General features: G+C 38.9%; 1 protein-coding gene across 5 annotated transcripts in view; it reads right to left on the bottom strand.

Moving 5' to 3' along the window:
* The window catches only part of Pard3b (par-3 family cell polarity regulator beta), a 990,158-nt gene that overhangs the window by 580,046 nt on the left and 386,138 nt on the right, over positions 1 to 23,974 (bottom strand). For 3 of the 5 annotated variants that reach the window (XM_063236623.1, XM_063236627.1, XM_063236624.1), the window contains exon 3: positions 18,953 to 19,124. The exons of 1 other annotated variant lie outside the window; for it this stretch is intronic. In XM_063236623.1, the coding sequence (XP_063092693.1) occupies positions 18,953 to 19,124 (172 nt within the window). Of the gene's footprint in view, positions 1 to 18,952; positions 19,125 to 23,974 lie in introns of those variants that run through there. One more of the 5 variants, XM_063236626.1, reaches the window with a different exon arrangement.

Raw genomic sequence — 23,974 nt, 5'->3', positions numbered from 1 at the left:
AAACAAGGTGGAGAAGACCTGATGAGAGTCGAACTGCCCTGAGTGGCTGCTTAGAACTTGTGAGTTAAATCTCTATGAAATCAATTGACTAAGATTAGAACAAAGATAAAAAGCCATTCTTTTCCCAGATAATGACTCCTTACATCTCCTACATTCCTTCTGCCTTACATAAGCTCAGTTGACCACAGGGCTCTCTGCTAACAGATGCATATCTTCATGCCCCTCTCTAAGTGCCTAGGGTGGGTGGAGAAAGAGATTTTTGGTTCACACATACAGCACTCCAATGGCCCTCCTCTTTCCAACAAAATCTGGGTCCTCAAAGAGGAGAAAGTCCCTCCTGGGAGGTCCAGGCCCACTCTAATTCCTACTACTGAGTTAAACCCTGTCCCCATGGCTGACAAGACATCCTTTTGTGTGCACCTATTACACATTCACTGTGATGTTAATGTCATTCCTACATTAAATACAGAGGGAAGCTTCCTCACATAGGGGCTCTGGCTCTCACTGAACTCATTTTAAAACTCCATAAAGTCATTTTGCTAAATTTTCCCTTGAGTGTTACTCCATTTCAAGTCCATTCCATCCTCATTATAACTGAAGCAATTTCAGGGATAAAGTAGCACAATTTATAGATCTACACATACGTGAAAACTATTTTAATTATTCTCAATTGACAAATGAGAAGACTGAAAAATCTTGACTATTATAAATATGTTTTTACAAAGATCTATTAATAATTGTCAAATAATGCAAGTCAAGTCCTTTTGAAAGAAATACATCTTTATATTAGTACTTTCATTAATTTAACCTCTAAATGATGAACACAGCAACCATTTGTTTCAGTTCTTGTATTTTTTATAATTTTGATTTAAATGCTTCATAGGCAACAAAGTGCCTTAACATTTTCTTCACACAGGCTGGGTTATCCCTTCTCAACTATAAGGTAAATTCATTAGTTGGATTTAATAATGTCAAATTGTAAGTATCTTTTTTTAACTTTCCTCAAAGAAAATGCTTTCCTCCTGCATTTGCCTTCTTTAGACACATACACAAACATACACTCATTCTCCTTACATACATATTTTTGTGTGAATTATTTACTTAAATTCTGAAATTTTATGTTGATCCAACATACTCAGTTGATTAGGACCACGGTACAAAGTTAATGACTGTATTTGCTCCAAAAATTATTTCAGGATGAAACTACCAAACAAGGAAATTCTTACATAATGTCTACCAAAACCCCAGTTGGACAACCACAATTTCTTTGACTATGTCAACATTTCCCATTTATACCCCTCTTGGGTTATCAACCCAAGAAAAAGGAGTAACCACCTCCAGAAAAATACTCAAGCTGTGTCTAGTTCATCCAAGTCAGACAGAAAATGGATGCAATTTTCCAGATACTCCAAGCACAACAAGAGAAAAAACATCCCAATTATTTGCATCCCTTCTGTGAAATATTTTCAGTTATTCTGTGTGGAGGTAATTATATCCATTCTTCTTTTGGACAGATTTATTTGAAACTTTCCTATCAAAATGAAACAAGAAAACAAGCCCAACAGAGTACATTACGATTTACAAAAGTGAGTAATTTGTATTTGGTATAACGACTAATTCCTGTTCAGGTCTACACTAATTTAAGCCTCAAGTAAAGGCGTGGTCTATGAGTACTGCAACGTTACAATCACCTGCAGTCACTGTTCTCTACTCATCTCAAATGGTTCAACTGGAAAACATTTCGGAATGGAGTTGTCACACACACTGGACTGTACAGATGACAAGTTCTGGAGTGACGAGGTGTGAAATCCGAGCTAGCATTTTCATGACACTGCTGGGTATCTGGACAGGGCATTTTCTCATGAGTTTGGGGAGCACAGGAGCAGCTGCCAGTGTGAATGGAAGCTGGCCTGGGTTGCTGGGCCCTGAACTTGTGCACTGACCTGGTGGGGTGAGGGAAGCTGGCAGCTGTGCTTAGAGCTGGCCATGGTCACACTTATCTCAAAGCCACCCAACTGCCAGACAGAGAAGAGAGCCAGTTACTGCAGGCAGTGAGACAGGATTATTATATGAAGACAGGTGCTAGCTCGAGGCATAAGAATATAACATAAAGATCAGTACAACCATGGCAGTAAGTTGCATTTGTAAATACCCTCTGTGGAACAACTTGGGGGAAAAGTAAAAATGAGAACTGTTGTATGGAATTGTGAATACCTTGAAGAAAAACTACACTTCATTAATTTCTGTTTCAGTATAGAAGTTCCACCCCTAATAAACCTGGGTAATCATAACTAAAGGTAATTAAGCAACTTTAAAAAGTATTCTTAGTTCCTGTAAAGATGCTGTCCAACATGAACAGGAAGCGCTCACCAACGGTGAAAGAGAATTATCATGAACCAGAGAGGACATGAAAGTAAATACTTGAGTTAAAAGATTAAAAGGATCAAAGAAAGTACACTTGCTCAAACCTCTAACATCAAGCATGTGCACACACTGCTGCCTTCACACTGCTCAGAGGAATCTCCCGGCTACTGTTCTGGCATTAGTAAACTGGTTTACTATTTTATCCTATGTTCTTGATGAGAAAGAAAGAAAAACCTTTCAGGTTTGTTTAACCTGCAGCCCAGGGGTCACATGCCTGCTTCAAAAGTTGTTATAAAAATATTTGAAAAGGAAGCTTTATTGCCTACATACACTAACTATATAATAAATATTAACTATACCTTTTGCCAAGATCATTCCTTATCAGTCAGTATAGCTCATGCAAACCAACAGGTAAGATACACATGAAAGGAATATCATAATGTTGGGGCACAATTATGGTGTAAGGGCATTGTTATGGTTGATGCATTGTGTCAAGTCCAGCAGTTTACAAGTTTAAGAGACTCAGCAGGGAGGCCAGGGTCCTTCCATAAACATCCACATCCTGTGCAAAAGGAGGGCATGGGACGGTGTGAGTGCTACACCCACCCTGGAGGCGGGGTGGCCTGTGTGCAATGGAAGGGAGAAGAGGCTTGTTCTCCTCCACTTTTGCTCTGGCTGCAGGCTTGAAGTATAACCCCGTGCCATGTCACTCTGCCTTGGAGCCAGTTGATAATGGACTGAAACCTCCACAAACAGCGAGCTAAATAAACCTTTCCTTCCTTCATTTTTTTTCCTCTCACCATATTTATTTTTTATTTAAAGAGAAAAAACAGAAAAAAAGGGTAGAAATAATACAGAATTTCACAAAAATAGTAAGAAATCACTGTTACATATTGTCGTCTTAGAAATAATTGTTCAAGTTACAAAATTAAAGCATACAAAGTGATATTCAAATAATGACACTGCAAACAGTTCTGCTCAATGATCCAACAAAAACTTACTAATATGGTTATCAGTCCTACACATTTGTTTTTTATCTTAAAGAGGGTAAGATTAAACATGTCAAAACAGAACAAAACAGTTCATAAGGAAACAATTTTAAAAAATACAGATTTCTAAGCAAGTCCACTGGAGATCTTCACTGTCTATTTTATTGTCTCTAGTTTTCTTCCAGATAGTTGTCGCCATCTTCACATACATTGAATATATACTGAACATTATAGAACTAATCAAATCATTACTGGATGTTGAAGGCTTTTTAGGTCTCCAAGATCTGATTTTGGGGAAGTCAATAATGACTACCATAATGTCTCTCATTCTCTTCTAAGTAGCTGTCTTTATCTTTATGTATGCTGAAATTGAACATAAGAGACTAGACTAATATCACTTTGAACAGCAAATAATAGTATTGCTAGATTTTATATCATAATGCTACAGAATTAGCATTGGGTTTCTTAGGGTCTCTTTTTCTTCAAAGTATCTGTTCATTACATCATGTATTACATAATCTGTTACCGTAAACAGTTTAGAAATTCTTCCCATGTGTGAATCTCTAAATGTATATCTATTCTTTCTTGATCTTAGGGGAAAACAGATCAAAACAAGACAACAAAACAAATTACTAGAAAAACATGAAATGACAAAGACATATAAGACCACAATATTAGGTAATCTACAGTAGTTACTATGCTTTCTCTTATTTTCAATAGTATTGTCCACATCATTAGGCATTATATTGTTAAGCATAGCATTACATAGCTATTTCTATAAAAACACATCTTTGGAGACATTGTAGGACTTGAAAGCAGTTAATAAAACTGGAATGGATACCTTTTACATCTTGTCTTCTTCAGAGTAGTTGTCTCTACCCTTAGACTTGATATTATCAAGCATACCAAATTCGAATAAAATCAGTCAGGGCAAAATAACAGTCTAACAAACCAACTTCAAATAAGATCAGTCATAATAAGACAATGTAAGTAATACAGGGTTTCAGTTTAAGTAGTTAATAGGAAATTAAAGATAGTTACCGTGGTATAACCTGTTATTTTTGGATTAGCTGTCTGTGCCCTCAAATCTCATATCAGTAGACAGAAGAGAACAAAATATAGTCAAACTAAACAGCAATAAGACTATTGTGGCTTTTAAATTCTGATACACTTATAACAATGTCCTCTGCTTTCCTTTTTAAGGCAATTCCTCACCCTTCCCCTTCTCAGAATGCTTTGTATATTTTGGGTCCCACTAGCTCCTATTTTTAGACTAGGGGGTCAACCTGTTATCTATCTGAGTGTTGCTGAACCTTTTTACCCCTGAGCTTAATCTTGAGCTGTACTCCTTTACTTACTAAAGCCACAAAGGCTTTCCTTCCTTCCAGCTGTGTAGTTCTACACTGCACATAAGTGTCATAACTTTCCAACCTACCTGTGGCTGCTGGACAAGTTGTCCCTATTTCTCTCTGGTTTCCTGTCACATATAGCATTGTTTTCCCATCTTTGACTTTCAGTTTATTAACCCTCTTTCAGGTTGAGTGTATTTCCTATCCAGAGCCTCTCGATGGAACCTGCCTCCTAATCTACTCTACCTGTGTTTCTTTTTTGTTAGTGTATCAAGGCTATCTATATTAAAAATTATAGCTTACCGTCTCTGCCTCATCTCTGCTATTCTATTCTTCTGTTATTATTTGTCCACTTTATTCCTTCATTCCACTGTTTGCCCCGTTCATTGAGGCCTCTCTGCCACTGTTGCTGGATTCTTGCTATTTTTTCCTCTCTCTGGAATATCCTTCAGTATTTCTTGTAGGGTTGGGTTGGTGGCCATGAACTCCCACAGTTCCTCCTTGTCTTGGAAATATCTTGTTTCTCCATTAATTTTGAGAGAGAGTTTTTCCAGGTACATCAGCCTTGGTTGGAAGTTATTTTCTTTCAGGGCTTGGATTATTTCTTCACAGGCTCTTCTTGATTTGAGAGTTTGTGTTGATAAATCTGTTGTTATTTTGATGATTTGTCCTTTGTAGGTGATCTGCTTTTTTTCTTTGGCCACTTTTAATATTCTGTTCTTTTGGTGTATTTTTGGTATCTTGATTATTATTTGTTTTGGTTATAGGCGGCTGGAGTTTTGTATGCCTCATTTATCTGGATATCATTTCTTTTTCCTATGCTTAGGAAGTTTTCCTTAATTATATCTATGAATATTCTTTGTAGTTCATTTGTGGTTACTCCTGCTTCTTTGTTTACATTTTTTATTCTTAAGTTATAAATCCTCTTGTCATCTTCTAGCCTTTGAATTGTTTCTTCCTGGTTCCTTGTTATTTTTAAGAGATCTTTTCTTTCATGATCACACATCATAAATCTTTCTTCAAGTTTCAAAAGGCTAACTGTAGTTTCTGTCAAGGCATTTTGCCAGCTTTCAATGGAGGTTTTAGTTTCCTGGTAATCTCTTTGGATCTGTTTCATGTATTCTAGATTTTGTTTATATTCTTCATGAAAGGTTTCTCTTTCTTTTCTGAGTTCTTCTGTTCTTCCATCTGTGTTCTCTTGGGAGGGGCTTTTCATTTCTTTAATTTATCTTTTTATATCTTGCCTCACTTGGATCAGAAGTACAGCTTTAAATTAGTCTATGACGTCATGAAGGTATTTCTTTATGTCTGTTGATGCTATGTCTAATATTGCATGATTACTGCACTGGTTCTCCTCTGTATTTACCTCTCCTGGGCTTATTTTCCCAGGGTCAGTGGCTGGAGGGTTTTTTAAATTTCTATCTCTTGTCATGTTTCTTGTTTCTTTCAGAGAGGTGTGTCCTGGGGGTCTCTGGCCCTCTCCGTATTGCTTAGGGTTTTTCTGAAGCTTGCTGACTGGGGTTTTGTTGCCCTCCCCAATTTACTGTTATCTGAGGTACAGGCAAGGATGCAGGGATGGTGCAGTCGACTTGCAATTCCCTTCAGCAACTTAGGTTGTACCTTGTGGACATCACTGAGTCATGACCTTTTTATCCATGGCTATTGGGTCCCAACCAGAGGCATAGCTCAGCCCCAGCAGAGCCCATCTATCCTCTCTGGGCCAGGGGTGACCAACTGACACCACCACAGCGCCAGGCTCTGCCCAACTCCAAGATGTTCTCCAGCCAGCAACAGCAGCTGCGGGACCCAATCCCCAGTACTCACTGGGAATCAACGCAGCTTCTCCTCTTGACTCCATTCCATGCCGAGCTGTGTCTTCCCACTAAGGGCTCAAGACTCAATAATTCCCATTATCAGTGGCCATGGCTTCAGCTCGACTTTGAATTGCCTGACTCCATTGCACTCCCAGTACAGTGCGGACTGGTCTCAGTGAGCGCACAGGGCTCCAGCTCTACATTGCATTTTTCCTTCCTTTGCAGTGGTAGACTCTAGCTTGATGTGGTTTTTCCATGTCTAGATCAGCATCCTGCCTCTTCAGAAAATTGCGCAGTGCTTGGCTTTGGTGCCCAGGTGCATGGTCCTCTCTGTGGCCTCCTCTGGTGTGGGTCCCCAGGACCCAATTTCCAGTACTCACCAAGAGCCAATAAAGCTCTCTCCCTTGGCTCCACTTTAGACTATGCCGTGTCTTCCTGTCAAGGGCTCAGGACTCATCGACTCCCATTATCAGCAAGCAGCTGCAGCTTCAGTGTGACTTTGGATTGTCTGACTCCAGGGTGCGCTTAGCACAGTGCGGAATGGGTCTCAGTGAGTGCATTGGGCTACAGCCCTCCACCCATGCTTTTCCTTCCTCTTCTTATTTTCCTTTTGGTTTCCTCCTGGCTTAATAAAAATCATCCTCCAATCGTCTGGCCCTCTCCATGCTGTCAAATTCTAGCATCTGAGCTGCCTTCCCTACAGAGGCTCTCGATCCAGCCCCCTATCAAGCCACCATTTTCTCTCCCTCTCCTCCTTCCTTCTTTTTGGGGGTTGAGTATTTTGTCAGGGAAGTGAGAGAAAAATAACCAAGACAGGCATACTTACAGAAGAGTGAATTTATAAATATTTCATAGTAAAAGCTAGAGATCAGTTGGAGGCCTATGACATGCTTCTGCTGCTTGTTGCATAGCTGCCCTGCTAACTTCAGTGAGCCTTGACTGTCTGCGTCTAGATAATGCACTGAATCAACTTGGCTGTGATATGCATTTCAAGGACTTCAGGTCCAGAACAGATGGACCCAGTCAATGACACATTTAACTTTGCTTCTCCCATAGAAAGGCCTTCCTCCTTTTCCCAGAGTGTTCCTATAACTATGATAAACAAACCCTTTTAAGTAAGCCTATTTAGAATGACCTGACTGACAATTTATGTAACCAATCATGTAATAATCTGCTTTTGTACCTCCTGCTTACAAAACATATATACATTTCTGTTCACTCTCAGTCCTTGCTAGTGATTTGGGCTTGGTCCCACCAGCTCGCCAGTGTAGATTTCTCAATGCAAAGTCTTCTATATGGCTTGATATTGATCTTTCTGTAGCAATAAGATAACCAAAATTTAAACTTATGAAAATGATTTCATGGGTTGAAAGCTGAATATGGAAACAGTGAGAACCAGGGATCAGATCAAAAGATCTATTGCACAAAGGAAATTTCAGTATTTTCTTTCATATGATCAAAAATAAATCTGATAAAAATAACAATAGCTACTGTGGTTACACACCACTTGTCATGTGGCAGGCTTTATTCTAGTATGGCAACACAACTGGATCATTATTATTATTACTGCTGTTTCCCGAATAAGGAAACTTATGTGACAGTAAGTAACTCTTCTCAGATTGCAGAGCTTGGATTAAGTGGCAGAGCCATTCTGGATCTAGGCAGACTTGCTTTAGGGCTTCTGTTCTTAATTTCAACACTACACTGCCATGGAGTAAATACATAATATAATCACTCTCTTCCACTGCTGGTTGCTTTGTTTTTTGTTTTGTTTTGTTTTGGAAATAATGCATTGCCTGCATGCTTCATCAAATCTTAGAGAAGAAATGAAGTCAAATATTTTGGCTACTGAAGAAAAAATTAATTTGAGGAGCCAAAACAGAACATTATTATATCAGGTTGGTGACAATTAACACACAAATGCTAAGCATTATTTAAAAAATAGGACAATAAGGAAATAAAGGAAGATCTTTTAAAGAAAATTTACTTTTGAGTAAGTTCTAAAAGGTAATGACTTGATTGCAAAGGAAAAAAATGCAAAATTCATCCTTCCAGTGTCTCAGAGAAAATGCACCCCCTTCAAAAGGAAAGGACAGCCACATTTATACTAATTTAGACCTGTGCAATATAATGGTGTTTTTAGCTCAAAGAATAGAGGAATTGAAAATGAGTTTCCTTCAGCCTTGCTGTGTCATGCAAACAAACTGGAATGAGGTATATTTTTGCAGAGAGGAAAAGATTACTTTTTGGGGTGTCCACTCAGTAATTTATCTGTAATGCTCAGTTAAAAAAAAAACAACAAGAAGTAGGTTCTAGGCATTTATTTCCTGTTTAGGGACAAGTAAGTCTTATCAACAGCACACTTGTCAAAGTCATAGAATTGCAGTGTGGTTTTAGGATTCACTACTTTGGATTAAAAGAGTGCAAGTGACTAGAGTATCTTCAAGGAGAACAATTAATGGATAGTCAGACAGAAAGACAGACAGACAGTCAACCTTCAATCCAATACAGCCTCAGAGAAACATGGTTGGGCAGGAGAGGACATTGTTAGAGGTCATGAAAAGACTTGGGATCTTAGTTATTTCTTACTGCTCAATAGGAGATAAAATTAACATTGACAACCTAAAGCAGAACAAAGACTAGAATCACAGGCTGAAATCTCTTATTTTCATTTACTCCTCAACCAACTGAAGATCCAAAGAAAAGACAATTCACCAAGCTATGGAGGGAAATTACATATGATTCATGACACATGAAATGTTTGCATGCATCTGTAGTAACCTACATTGTGAGTACCTTTTCAACCAAAGGTTGTGGCATTGTAGGCTGTGTGTTATTATAGCAACAGTGTTAAAGTATGAATATAGAAACTTAACTGAGTTAGAAGAATCACTCAGTAATGTAAATCAACAGAATTACAAGCTGCCTGGGAATAAGTGCATGACTTCTGTTATTCTGTATTCCTTTGCTAGCCTATTATGCTGTTTTTCATCTACTAGGCCATCAATAAATAATTATTGATTAACTGAAGTCAGTTACAGACACACTGCTATTTTCTCTAGCTTTGACACAAACTGATTTCCATAGCTTAAGCACAGTCTTCTGGAAAGTACAGATGTTGGGAGTGCAGGAGCTGAACTCTCTGCCACAGGGCAGCTAAGTGTAACATCAAACTAAAGTCAGAGGTCAAAGGACATTAGTCCTGAACTGTGACTAAAACAAGACTTTCACCTCATGCTTTCCGATCTCCAGGGTAGAAAGTCTATTTGTTTTAAAAACACAAGTAGAGTCTAATTGATCATCACAATTACACAGCACCAGCTGAGGCACGGCCATTCAGCTTGCTGCTATCTATGCCTTTTGTTTTGGCACAAAAAGAAAGAAACACCATTTTTTCTAAGTGTTTCAAGTAAATGGACATCGAAATCATGTCTTATTTTAGTCAACATGATCTTAAGAGACCAATATAAGCAGTATGACTGTAAGCAGGCAGTGGTAAAGCAATAGATCACTTATTTTCCTTGATCATAATACACTGTATTCCACAGAGTACCTAGCCATAGTAAAGTCTTCAATACAAACAAAAGTAAGGAAGCACCACATAAGTTCCTTTTCTTTAATTGACTTGCAGAAGAAAATCTCAAGTTTCTTCTACCTGTAAAGAAGTTTGAGGAGTTTAATTCACAGCCTCATGTTTCTATGGAACAGAAATCAGACTCTGTCCTGGTGCTCTGGGTTACCTGTGTTTTCTGACAGCTACCAACAAGTCTCATTAAGCCAATGAATAAACGGAAAGAGGTTTGCTGTGTATCACTGGATGGGAGCCTGCTTCAGGGAGAAGCTCCAGGGTGTGGTGGTGCTATCAGGAGGCCTCTTTGCTCTCTTATCTGGTAAACACTGCAAAGAGGGTAAACAAAAGCCAGACAGCTTTTCTTATGGCAATTCCTAAGCAAAGGCTGTCGCTTTTCCTTATCACTTTGCATGTGAGAATGAACAGATGGAGCTGTTTCCATATTTCTTATTTTCATTGGGATCGAATCAAGATTTTAGTAAAATTTCAAGTAGGGTACAAAAAAGGAAATAACTAAATGTGTATATATTGGGGCATAATTCATCACATGCCTTTATCAGATAAACCAAATGAGAAAATCCTGAGCCAGTCATAAAAGCGTGTCCAACTCTGAGTGACTTGTCCTTAAGATGGATCTTCTTTAAATAATTAAATTAGTGGATTTTTTCTTTGCCCATCTGGGTGGAAAGAAAAAAGAAGAATTATGGGTATTCACAGACAGTCACAAATACACACACACAGAGTCAGTGCAAACAAGAAGCCTCACCTATATGGAACTGTTAGCAAGATGCTAAATTACAAACTACAAAAAAACCCAGGATGGTTACTATAAATATTTTGTTTGGAGGTGATTAACAATTTGCAAGGAAATGTAATGTATTTTATGGCCATACAGACTTGTATGTATGAAAACGGGAATCTTACCATGAATGAGTTTCTAATGCAAATCAGTAACTTACAGGCACGCTGTAATAGACATATTAAATGCAGTTAGGCTAAACAAACAGCACCTATGTTGAGAGAAAAAAGGACAATTCTCTTTGGTTTGTCTTAGCTGCTACACAGTGCCTGAAAGAGGAGGAAAGCTGGGAACTGTCCCCAAAAAGACGATGAGTCTGTCACCATGAAGGAGGAAAAGAAATCATGGGTGTGTGCACTGGTATTTTACCCCTTTCTTTTAAAGGACAAACCACAAATCATGTTATCAGTGGTCCAGGGAACTATAAGGAAAGAAATGACAGCATCACTGAGAATATTTTCACTACTTCAGGCCTAGGCCTCTGCAAACACGGCTTTACTGGCCTTACTATTAAAAGCAATCTGCAAAAGAGGCTTAAAAACCCAGGGGTCTAATATCAAGTGAACAGTAGGAAAGGTGACCTTTCGTTCCAAGTGTTTATTAAAGGATCTGCAGACTCCATCTCAGTGTGGGCCCAGCACTGGTAGAGGCCAAAGGGGAGAGGGTGAACTCTGCATTTTTTTAGAGGTCACATAATCAACTCAGAAAATACAGCTGAAAAAGAACAAGAATAAAAGCTGGTTTTTAAGTGCCTTCTCACACTGGTAAATGGAAGTTCCCTCTAGTAATTTTCCATTAGAGTACAGTCAACCAACTTAGATATTAAATTCAGCCATTATATATGTCAGGCAAAATTTTTTACAAAAGAGATAAAAGGTAACTAAAGCAGATTAGAACAAAGAAAACAAATAAGGCTAAAATTAAAAGATCAATTGTATATAAAACAAGAATAGGGATTCTATTTTGATAGGTTTGTTTATTTTTCTGAAGTGCAACATGTAATTTCATACATAATATTTCATTTAAGAGACATTTATAGGAAGTGAGAACATTTTTAAGGTAACCTCACTGCACCATTCTTTACAGAATGATAAGAACTACGATAGCCTGGTCATGGAGTCTGCTGTGTCCACCATTTACAAGGGGGGCAGTGTCAGATAGAGTTAAAAATACATATTTAAAATTCCAGTGAAGTTTGTAATTCACTTAACAAAGAAAAGATTATCCCTATTTGGTAGTTATTTTTTAAGTCTGTTAGGAGCTACCTGTCATTAGGTATTTATCCTATTATTTCAATTGCCTAGCATCTCTGGTCCTTTTCCGAAGTATTAATATTTTAAACATTCTATAAGTAACCCCATATTTTCCCCCAAAGCAACATTCTCCCTACTTTGAAAACAAAAATAAAATAAAAAACAAGACGACAACAGCAGAAGAAGAGTGGTGCTAAGCTAAGTTATAAATGTCGCCACCTCCTTTGCCCTGAGTTAGTTGCCACTGTACCAGAAGGCATGCACACACACTGTCGACTATGTGGCTTTGACTGATGGATGATAGCCTAGCAAGGTTACCATGGCTAATTACAACATCATTCATCTAAGCCTGTGTGGACAAAAAAAAAAAAAAAAAAAAAAAAAGGCTCCCAGGGAATAAAAAGGGAAAGAAAGAAAAGCCTTTTTTTAGGTGCTAACTTTTGAATCAGCCTCAACAGAAAACAAATAGGATGAAACTCAAGGACCAAATTATAACTTATGGATTCATTCAAGCAAAATGACCTCAGCTCCTCGTAATTTTTACTCTGGCTTCAAGCCTATAGCAGAGACCTTCCAGCAACAAGGAAACCTCCATGCTTATGTGCTTTGTAGTCTGAATTCAAAGGCTCCATTAGCAGCAGAAGTCAGCCCTGGGCTTTAGTTCTGCCATGTGTGTGGTGTGAGTGTGTTTGTCTAGGATCAGATGCCAATACTTAAACTCACATTATGGGCACAGCAGCTACTTACACACTGAGCCTAATTAAAGGAATGAACTTCCTCCTTCTTTATGTTTTCCTAAAGACCACTGCCATAAAGGGATTTGGTTTCCTTTAGAATTGAGAAAAATGTTCCCATATGTTTCCTTATGCAGTGAATTATTCAAAATCAGATAGAAAAGAGTCACAATTTTCAACAATAATCTGCAACTACACAGTATTTTCTAAGAACTACTGAAAATGGAGAGAACTCAGTGTTTTAAAATAATTATAACAAACATACAATCATAATTTCCATTTCAGTTTAAAGGAGCACAAACACACATGGAAACAATAAAGCATCTGAACCATCTTTCAAGCCTCAAAAGCAGGAATCATTTTCAAACAGAAAGTATCTCCTCTTCAAAGTTTAATGTAGGAGGACAATAAAGCTAATGCCATTTAAACTCCCAACTTTTATCAGATTACTTTACATCCAGGTAGCATAGATCACAAGAGTGACAATAGCCAAATTTAAAGAACCTTTTATCCTGAAACACTATTTAAATTGCATTGCTAAAATAATTATAACTAAATAAATATTTTCTCATGCAATCTTGATCCTGAAATAGAAAATTTCAATAAACAAGTACTAAGAAAAATTATCAAAAGGCACAGAGGAAAACTGCTAATTAACTGGGACTATGGGGAAAAAAAACTGACAAGAGCATGGACTTGGTTTCAAACTTGCCTTGGCATTAATGAAATCCTCTTGGGATGATCATCACCCATTGGAGAAAGGCTTGCTTCAGAGTCAAGGAAGTTGCAGCCTAGAAGGTATGGTGATGACACAACAGAGAGACCTGGATATCCTTGAAACTGGATTTTCACTTCTGTAAAAACCCAAATGGGTCTCAATTTATCTTTTATTTGGAAAAATGTCCTGAGAGAAATATGTGAAATGTCTTATTTAACACTTTTAGCTAGTTCAGACTCGGCTGGGTCTGGAACAAGTTCCATGTGACTGGTTCTCAAAGGACGAGGATTGGGTCAACCTTGGGTTAAGGCTATGGAATATTTTTAGGGACCAAAAGACCAAAAGTCAACACAAGGACAAGTCAAGGAATGGCTAATGGACTGTTTAAAACAATTATCTACACTAATTGCTCTTATTTACCTATGACTCTATGTGCACATGAAAGAAACATCAAAAAAATATAGAAAAATCCACACTGTAGAAAAATCATCTCCTCAGGAGCCCCTTAGCATGAGATGTACTTTCTGCCAGAACACCTGGACTCACACTCTGGCTAAACACACAGGAGGTGGGAAGAGCAAATGTACTTGTAAACTTTATAGAATTTAAAAGAAATTTCATCCACTTCCATATTCTGGTCTTGGTTTCTTCATGTGCTTTTGATTTACAGCTATTTATAATATCTACTTATTAATATACACTCTATCTCAATTCCAAAAAGACATGCGGTACTATTTTGCAACATATAGTACTGATAAGAGCATAATTGAAATTTACAATTAATCCCCAACCTGTCATTCAATTGAAAGAATGCTCTACTAGAAGCCAAAAGACACACATTCTAATTCTAGTTCTTTAACCAGTTAGTTTTTAGATATCAGAGGACACACTGGCTTTTTGTATGTTCATTTGTAATATAATGTCAGTTGTCTGCACAACTGCCAATCATCGAGCAGTGCCTTTCAAGATCAGTATTTCCCAAAATCTCTCCTGAGAGGAGTGTAATGCTTTTGAGTAGAGCTGAGGCTTTGCCACAGGACTTTTAAAAAGCATCTGGATTCTTCTCATTGCCTGCTTAGGAGGCTTCTGGACCCCTCCCTTTCTTGCTAGCATAATCAATACAATTTGTCCAGAGGCGGAGAAGCATGAACAAGTATTATTAACCAACTAGAGGCAAACATCTGTGGAATCATGGAAATATGCTCAGAAGAACCACAGCTTCCACAGAGCAGACTTGGAAAAATTTTTAACTCTATGATTTTACTATTGTGACTCTTGCTATTATGAATGATTCTTTACTATTCTACCTGATGTTTTTGCCACCGTTTCTCTTAAGCAGACTCCTGGGCTAACAATTTCTAGGATGTATGGAAATAGACACTGGCCAGTTTCAGAAATAGAATCTTGACGTTGCTGGAATGATTTGCCAGTTGGGACTGAATCAGGGTTCCGTCATTTGGCATTGCATTAGAAAATCCATTAGAAAATAAACGGTAGGAAATAATTTAGATGAATGAGGTTGGAATTCTGTGGTTGTTCACTTGATTAAAACTCCTCTTACAAATTAAAAATATATCCCATTAGCTTATACAGCATCAAAAATGTGAACCCTTTTAGGCTGGCAAAAGGATTTTGAAGTTTACATTTTTCATCCATCTTTGTTGAATGAAGCATGAAGAAATACATTTTTTACACTTATGAGACTGCCTTAAAGATGTAGAGAAGGGTTTATAAAAGGTTTTACAAAAAGTGTGGGTTTAAAAGGTTCATGAGTCCACCAGGTAAAAAATAGCCAAAGGGGTGATTCAGGTCAAGGGAGCATTACCTACAGAAGCACAGGGACTGGAGAGAAAGCAGTAATTTTGAGAAATGGCAGGTGGCTCCCAGTGACCACAGGATGGCTTGGGAGGAGCGGCCAGCAGTACAGACAGCCAAGAGGCAGCAGCCACAGCATGGAGACTGGAGAGATGGAGTTTATAAATACTGTGCGTACGCATGAAATCTCAGGCAGGAGGGCCAACCTCTGTGTCCATTCTACAGTGTGGGGAGAGCTGTTGTTGGTCTTTCACATAAAACATGACCCTGTGGCTGCTTATCTTATGTCGGAAAAAAAAGGTTTAAAATTATACGAAACACAAAACATAGTTTGACCTCAGAGAGAGAACCTCAGAGAGAGGTTTGACCAATAAAAGACACATTTTTGATGACAAAACGATGTAAGCATAAAAATCTTTTGTTGCCTAATACTTAATTGTGTCTCTTCGGTAAGAAAAGCATGTAAACAAATAATGATTAATTTCCCCATTTTCTTGAGAGTGAGAAGCAGTGATTACTAGGTCTTGTTTTTCCTGGGCGATCCTAGTGAACATGTTCCTTCAGAAGCAAAACCAGTCCTGATGGCTCCCAGGGGCCCAGTGGGGACAGTGAAAAGGCCGAGGGCTCCACCGATGAATGGCACATAATGGGGGTCCTGTCCTAATGAGGGCACCTTGCAATTCTTCACCTAAACAGGGTCTTAGCACAGACAACACAACTGGTTAGACTCCTGAGAAGCCAGGAACACTGCATCTATGCCAACTGTGTCCCCCGTCCTGACCCCATCTGTGACCCTTCCTCACCCTGGGCCAACAAAATGAAAAGAGAATGAGAGACCAAAAAAGGCTTTGTTGCTGTCTCCCGTCACTTGTCATCTCTACCGAAAAGCAGATAAATACAAATTTCCCTGTTGATCATTCCAGGAATGGAAAACACACAATTTGCTTGCTACACCAAGAAGGTAAGGAAAGGGAAGATTTTCTCCCCATCATTCATCGCTGCCCAGATTCCTCCAGCTGATTCGCAGGAATCATTTGTAGTAGCTGGCTAATGAGTTTGGACGTGGTCCTCGGCCAGTGGGCACCCATTGGAGGTTTTCTAGGCAGGAACTTCTGTAATCAGATCTGAGCTTCGGAAAGGTCGCTGGGGCAGCAGCAGGCACTGAGGAAGGCAGCCCTGGGAGGGAGAGGTCGGCGGGAGCCCCGGGCAGTGACCTAACTGATGATGACCCTCTGGCCTGGCACAGCAGCTGTGGACAGAGACTCAGAAGAGTGGGCAGAGGGGAGGGCGTAGAAAAAAAAGGAGGAGCTGGAGATGAGGCCAGGTCCCAGGCTCAGTGTAGGGGAGGCAACTTTTGTCATCAGATAACTTTTGTCACCCTTTAGCTAATCTCATCATTTAACTTACATTACTAGTAAAACTGGCTTTTGGAGCCAAGGAGTTCAACCTTTTGAGTTTTGGCGCATACCTGGGAAGCAACCTCCAGGAAAGCTACATCCGTTCATTGTTTTCTGAAAAGCACATCAGAGGCACCTGATGCTGGAACCAGTAGGTTCAAACCCAGCTCTGCCACCCAACAGCCATGTGACTTTAGATGAACCAGTGACCTCACCTCTGGGTGCCTACTCCTCATATTTTAAAGAGTCTACAATGGAGTACTAAGTATAATGGATTTATTTTACTCAGCCCACTAACCTTAGCTCAGTGTCTGGCATGTAGTCTCCATTTAAGAAATATTTCTATCCCTGTCTAAGACAAAAATCAGTTCTGAAGGAATACAAAGTCCACTTTCAAAGAAGGGAAAGCTCAGGGGGACCAATGGGTGAAAAAAAAAAAAAAAAACTTGTAAAAGCATTGAATGAAAACAAAATTGTTTTTCTGAGAAACTTCATAAAAAGAAAGTTGGAAACCAGTTCGCAGGCACAGGGATAGATATATTGACACTCAGCCTTTTGAAGCCCTCAACACTCTGCTTATAAGTAGAATATCAAAAACAAGCAAGAATAATTTCCTCCCCTAGGTCTTCCCTTATTGCCTAGCTTTCCTGTCACACATTTGCATAATGGGGTCCTCTTCATCCATTATGCAAATGAGCAATGTGGCTGCAAGGCTGCTAAAGCCACCGACCTGGCTCATGGGAAGATTGTTCCTCACCTGCTGCCAGCCGTGTTCCAGGCTTTGCTAGCCTGACTTCCAAAAGGCACAGGCCAACCATGAAGTCCCTGGGGCATTCATTTCCTTTTGGTTGGTTTTAAAAGAAAGAGTATAGATGCATTTCAGAAAATCAGGACAAAATACGGTTATTTGGTGCCATCACACGTAAAATCAACTTAATAGCATAGATTTCATTTGAAACGGAGAATGTGAGTACTTTGCATGATTTTCAGGATTCTGAGCATATGCTTTGCTCCAAAACAATTCTCTTTGCAAAGAAAGTAAAGCCTGTCCTTCTGGCTAGAGAATTAAACTCTAAGAGGTGTGTTAAGCAGGCTCAGAATGTTATATACACATTTTTTTTTTTTTTGGTCTTTTTCCTTTTTATCGGTACCAGGGATCAAACTCACGACTGCCTGCTTGCAAGGCAGGCGCTTATGCCACTGAGCTAAATCCCCAACCCCTTATATACACATTTCATAGGAATAAAAATTGTTTTATGAACCAAAATATCACTGCACTTTTAAAAACTTCCATGCTGTTAAAACTGACCTAACCTTTAGGAAGTATTACCAAAACATGTTATTTCTCTTGGAGTTGTAAATTGACCAAAACTTTAGAAGAATGTTTATTTTCTTTCTACAAACACCTTCAAAGCAAATATTATGAAAAACAATTCTGAGCAAAATTACCAGCATTGCTCTTGTTTGAATACACCAGCAGGAAAGAATTTCAAAACTAACTTCAAAACAGCCTCTCCAATGCATGAGATACATATTGGAAGAAAAAACAACAAAGAAAGGACAGCTAAGGAAGAAAAGTGGCCTTTGTTTCTTGTCTGGGTTCCTTGATAATTCTTTGCTTTTTTCCAAATGATGTTTTTCAAGAAATTCTTTGAAAGTAATCCTCAATCAGGCATGGTGGCACACGCCTATAATCCCAGTAATCAGGGGGCTGAGGCAGGATGATCTTTGCAAATTCAAGACCAGTCTGAGGTACAAAGTGAATTCAAGGCCAGCCTGAACTGCATAGAGGCCCTGTCTCAGACAAAAAAAAAAAAAAAAAAAAAAATGATCCTCATAGAATACTATGGAACCTAGTCATTTACATACATCATCTGACTGTCCCCTATGTTACTTCGAGGGTGTGCAATTCAGATTCACCTTCAACTTTTCAAGGGGAAAAAAAATCATAGTTCTACCTACAGTACTTAGCTGAGCTGCAGAGCTGCAGATGCTATAAAGAACAATGTTTTAAAAAGCAATTCAGAGAGAGACAAACATGATTTTTTAAGAAAAAATATTCTAGGATAAAAGTCATGAAGGAACAACATAACTGTAAGATGACACACTTTCACCCAGGTGGCCAGCGCGTCACCGGCAGCGCACATACCTAACTTCAGAGCAGAAGGGGTCACTTCAATTTCCCCACCGACTGGTTTAAATGCAGCCAGTTGAGCAGCCACTTCTGTGTCCAAGGCATCAGGGCTCTGCCGACCTGCCGGGTTTCCGCCAGGGCTCTCAGTCGTGCAGGGTGGTTCCTGCTCCTCAAACACAGCAATCAGCTGCAAACAAGGCCAATAACACTCGTCACTTTCCAGGACGGGCACATCACAGAGACATGGCATCTAGCTGACTGAGGTTTTCACTTGGTTTTAAAGAATAAGTCTCTTCAAACTTAAAAATGTAATGTTACTATATCACAACTCTTAATTCTTCAATGATATTATGTCTATAAACTCGGTGGCCAGGACATAATGAATGATTTGTTCTATATTTGGTCTATTCCTAAAATAGACAGCTGATTTTGGTTCTTTCCAAGAAATGTAAGGACTGCCTCCTCCTTTCATCACTTTTCTCTAATTTGCCTAAAGAATTTCACTAATGTTTTATTTCAAAAATATTCCTAAAGAAGAAAGGAAGTTAAATATGCACAAGTTGAAAAACAGACTTAGTGCAGACATAATACGCACTAAACAACAGACACAGTAAAAGCGGTTGTCAGAAAGCTAAGCACATTACAAAATCTTTAATTGCATCTGTCCTCCTAGCAAATATCTGTATCTACATATATGTACATACACATGATATTTTGTTGCAAACAGTCTATTTTTGTCTGATAGACATAGATATCTAACTTTTGTATGTTTCCTTCATGACTTATTCTATGTTGAACAGCTGAAGTCCAAAAATCCTAAATCCATGGTAATTCAGCATCAGCACTCTTAACCTAATTATTCTCATTCCATCTAAATTTTGCTTCATCTGAGAGCTATGTGCATCATTAATATAAAAACTTTGCTTTTCATTGCTGAGCCATTTCTCATTAAAGGACACTACTGCCCAGATAGCATGGGCAGAGAGAGCACTTTGGGCCAGCCAACAGCTCTCCCATAGAAAGCTTGAACTGTTTCTCAGCAGCTGATACAGAAAAGTCTAAGTGTGAATTCAGGCAGCAGCTCAGGGATGCTCCTATCAACCCAAAGAGTGCTGTGTGTAAATGTGGAAATTGCTAGCAAACCTTTAGATATTTTTCATTCATTAAATAAAATAAACTTTTGATTCGAACATTTACTCAGAAAAGGCATTCAAAAGTCACATTCATAGGGGAACCTTGTTGGCATTAGTATTAATAACATAAATGCTGGGGTAACCAATCAAAACATCCTACATTCTAACCTCTGTGTCTTTTAAAAGAAATGAACACAAATAGGGATATGTAAATTGGCTATTCAAAAATAATTTTCATAATTGACTACTCATTTCCAGTATGGAGACTTCTTTAATTGGAAAACCCAACAATCCTTCTAGCATGGAAAAGAAATGCTTGCTCCCAAGGCATTATTTTTAATTCTTGAAATGGAGCACATGCATTTTCCATCTTTAATTGCTAGCATTGATGAACTGATCTGAGATAATAGTCAAATGGATTAATAATGAAAGATTATATAAGTATAAAAATAATCTGCAGAACCATATCTTTCTAATCATCTAGTCAAAATGAAGAGTTTAACACATTAAAATCCGAAAAGAAAAATAAAATTAATATTTAAAATATGATTTAAAAAGCAATAGAAGTGTTTTCATCACTAATTCTATGCCATAATTATGATTGTAATTTTGCTTATTGGTGCATTCTAATACACATCAGTTATGTTCATTTTTCTATGCTAATCAACTAGGCTGTGACATGTTATATTGGTGCCATGAACAAATTTGTGTAAGATTAATATTTCTTTTCTTTCCTGTCTCATTTCATTATAATTCATTTCCTTCAACTCTTGGGGAGAAGAAAAATAGTAGCATATCACACAGATATAATATGAAAGATTAAAATTGAGATATTATAAGTACTATCTCTCCCTTTTCATATGATAACTTAACATTTCTCATACATTATATCCACACAAGTTTATAATATATGTAGTAACAAGATTATACCAATTTATCAAATGGGAAAACACAGTGTTGTAGAAACATTTTTTTCATGGTTACTGACAAGTAGTATCTGTAACAGATTCAGGCTTTTTTCCCAATCAGTTTTCAGACAATCCCATGACCATTTTTTTTTTCAAAAAGAAAAGACTACAGACTAGAACATTTACCATTTGTGGGTGGAGGCATATGCACTGAAAATCATGACCTGCATTTTTTGGTGATACATGGTACACAGCTCTCCTTGTACTGTGACAGTGACAGGTGACAGTGAGACCCAGATGTTCCCCCAAAGATCATAGTGTCTTGTTCAGTCGGTCTCCCAATCTATCCTGGCCAGGAATCACCTCAGCTGAGCCTGGACTGAATGAATGGGTGAAATCAAGCCTCTACTTGTGGGAAGAAAGGGACCAGCTTTTGAGTCTGTGGTACCCAAACAATTCAGTGGCCCCCAAGTTCTGGCTGATAACAAAGACTCTCTATCTGGTCTCCATCTCAACTTCCACAATGTACACAGCCTTATGCTTGTTTCAACACTGACAATTTATGTAAATCATATATGCAAGTCCTTATTCACTAATTCCTTGATTCCTGAAGACACTGACATTACTGAGGAATAGAGTTCCTGAAAGACGCTGTTTCAAAGAGGCAGTGATCAACACAAACCTTCATCCCAGTCCCTCAGCAGAAGGCAAGTTGCTTAGTGTCTGTGAATGCCCCCATCCCTGCCTTTAAATCCATTCAGTTATCTTTCTCACACAGATGAGCAACCACAGAAGAAAGAATTCTACTGACCAACTTTTAGGGTAAAATTTCACCTACGCTTCTTTGGTTCCTGGAAGAATTTCCACTGAGAACTTAGGGGCTGCAATAAACAAGACCTCATTCACAATGCAAACCGACAGTAGGTGACTTGGGGGTTCCCTCTGCCACTGGTCTGTCTTGTGGCACATCTTACACTCTCTTTCCATGATGCTAGTGTTCTTGTGTCACCCAGCATGGTATAAGATTTCTCAACAACCCCATAACATAAAAAGATCGGTCACATGGCCTTTCTTTTAATGGAAAGTCCTTTACCCTCAGATCTCTGTCAGCACTTAGGCAGAAAGCTCCTGCTACACAGAATAGACCAGTCATTAAGTATGCTGTCAGTTCTTCCATCCAACACAAACACAAATTTCCCCAGGACTCACTTACCCACTGGGTGCCAACCTGCTTTTTGCTTCCTAAGACAAACTTTGAAGGCACTACATACACAGCGACTGCCAACCTCGCCTCCAATATTCCATTCTTCAGAGAAGCAGCTCTGCTCAGCCTATGTCCACCATGATTATCAAGGTCAAAACTGCAGTGATCAAAGTCAAAGCAACCTCTAGATCACTAACGCCAAGGTCTTCTCTACTGTAAATATAGGACGAAGCTGAGCACTGACTTCTGGCCAAAGGACTTTGCTACATGCCTTCCAAGGCACACTACTGTCTTGGCTTCCCCTTTAACTTAGTGACCCCAATTAAAGCTTCCTTTTGCTTATTTTTCTTCATCTCCTGGTTTGATCTCTAAAAATTGCCAATTAGTCTATGTCTCAGTTTGGGATCTCAATTGTCTCACATCTTAGCTAGAACTATACGCTGATAAATTGAAGCTTAGTGTTTATACCAGTGATGGCAAACCTTCTGGAGCTTTGCATGATACAGTTAGTTTGCTGTGGCACAGATGGCACAGCCTCACCATCACTAATCCTGGGCCTTCTTCCTGAAACCCAGGTTCATGGTGCCAGCTGTAGAAAACTGAACAGCTGATCTTCCAAACCTCTTTCTACAGTCCTTTACATGCTAGTCAATAGAATGGACCCTTCCAACTTGCTCAGACCATAGACGCTTGTGATAACTCTGCCTCTTTTTCTCTTTCTCTGTCCATCTGCCTGTACCTCCCTGTCCCATGCCTCAAAAACCCCCTTGCACTTAATTTCTCAACATATCTCAAAAAATAACTTGCCTTTTACCATTTCCACACCTGCACTGTTACCACTCTGTCCCAGCTACTGTGTCTTTCCAATGTGTTACGGCGACAGCTTTGCCAACAGCCTGTGTCCCTCGGTGGAGGAATATCCAGCACAGCAGGACTCGCACGCTAAAATGGAAGTCTCTCCCCCAGTCAGACCCTTGCAATCCTTTCTGACTTTCCATGGAGAAATGTCCAAGCCCTTGCAGTGGCTGTAAGGTATGTGGTGCCCCAGTTCTATTTCTTCATTGTGTTCTGATGGTTCTTTCCCTGTTCGCATGGTTCTATCCATGTTTCTATCACCTCGGGTCTTTATAGTTGCCATATTCTCTCCCTGGAATAGTTTTCTTGCACTAGGCACTCTCTGGCTTGTTCCTCAACCCTTCAGATCTTTACTCACATGCAAGTTTTCCATGGCTATGCAAAACTTTGACCTCCTCACTACCATCTCAGAGTTCCTTTCTTCATTATCCCATATACTGCTTACCACCTTTGGATGCTGTGCCTTTTCCTACTTGTCTCCTTTCTGGCATTCCGCTACAATGCACACTTGCAGCGTACAGCTAGTTACCTGTGTCTCTGTCCGATGACTGTAGTTCCATTGGCTAGGACAGGTGAGATGACATAAGAGGTAATAAAGTGTATTGATCAATAAAAAAAGTGAAATAATGGAGCAAACTAGATGACGACACCTAATATGTCAACAAGAGATTCCTACATTTTCACGTTTTCAGAACATTCAACTTACAAAATTTAAATGAATGTTTATCAGTGACCAATAATTACCTCTATAGTTGTCTAAATATCATCATCATAAATATTGTCTTGTTTTTAAATTTATGAAGAAACTTCTCATTTTTTACTCAACACTGAGGCAATTGCTTCTAGCATATCACACTCCAGAAATGGAGATCATGCATCCTCCAGCCCCTTTTCAGGTTCATTTTGAAGGAGAAGAACCAGCTTTTTTGGTCTCTGA

This window comes from Cavia porcellus, unplaced genomic scaffold (assembly GCF_034190915.1).
Source record: "Cavia porcellus strain 051 isolate PalLab524CR breed Dunkin Hartley unplaced genomic scaffold, mCavPor4.1 scaffold_26, whole genome shotgun sequence".
NCBI lineage: Eukaryota > Metazoa > Chordata > Mammalia > Rodentia > Caviidae > Cavia > Cavia porcellus.
The sequence above is the reverse complement of the archived record's forward strand: the minus strand, read 5'-3'. Positions and strand labels throughout refer to the sequence as shown.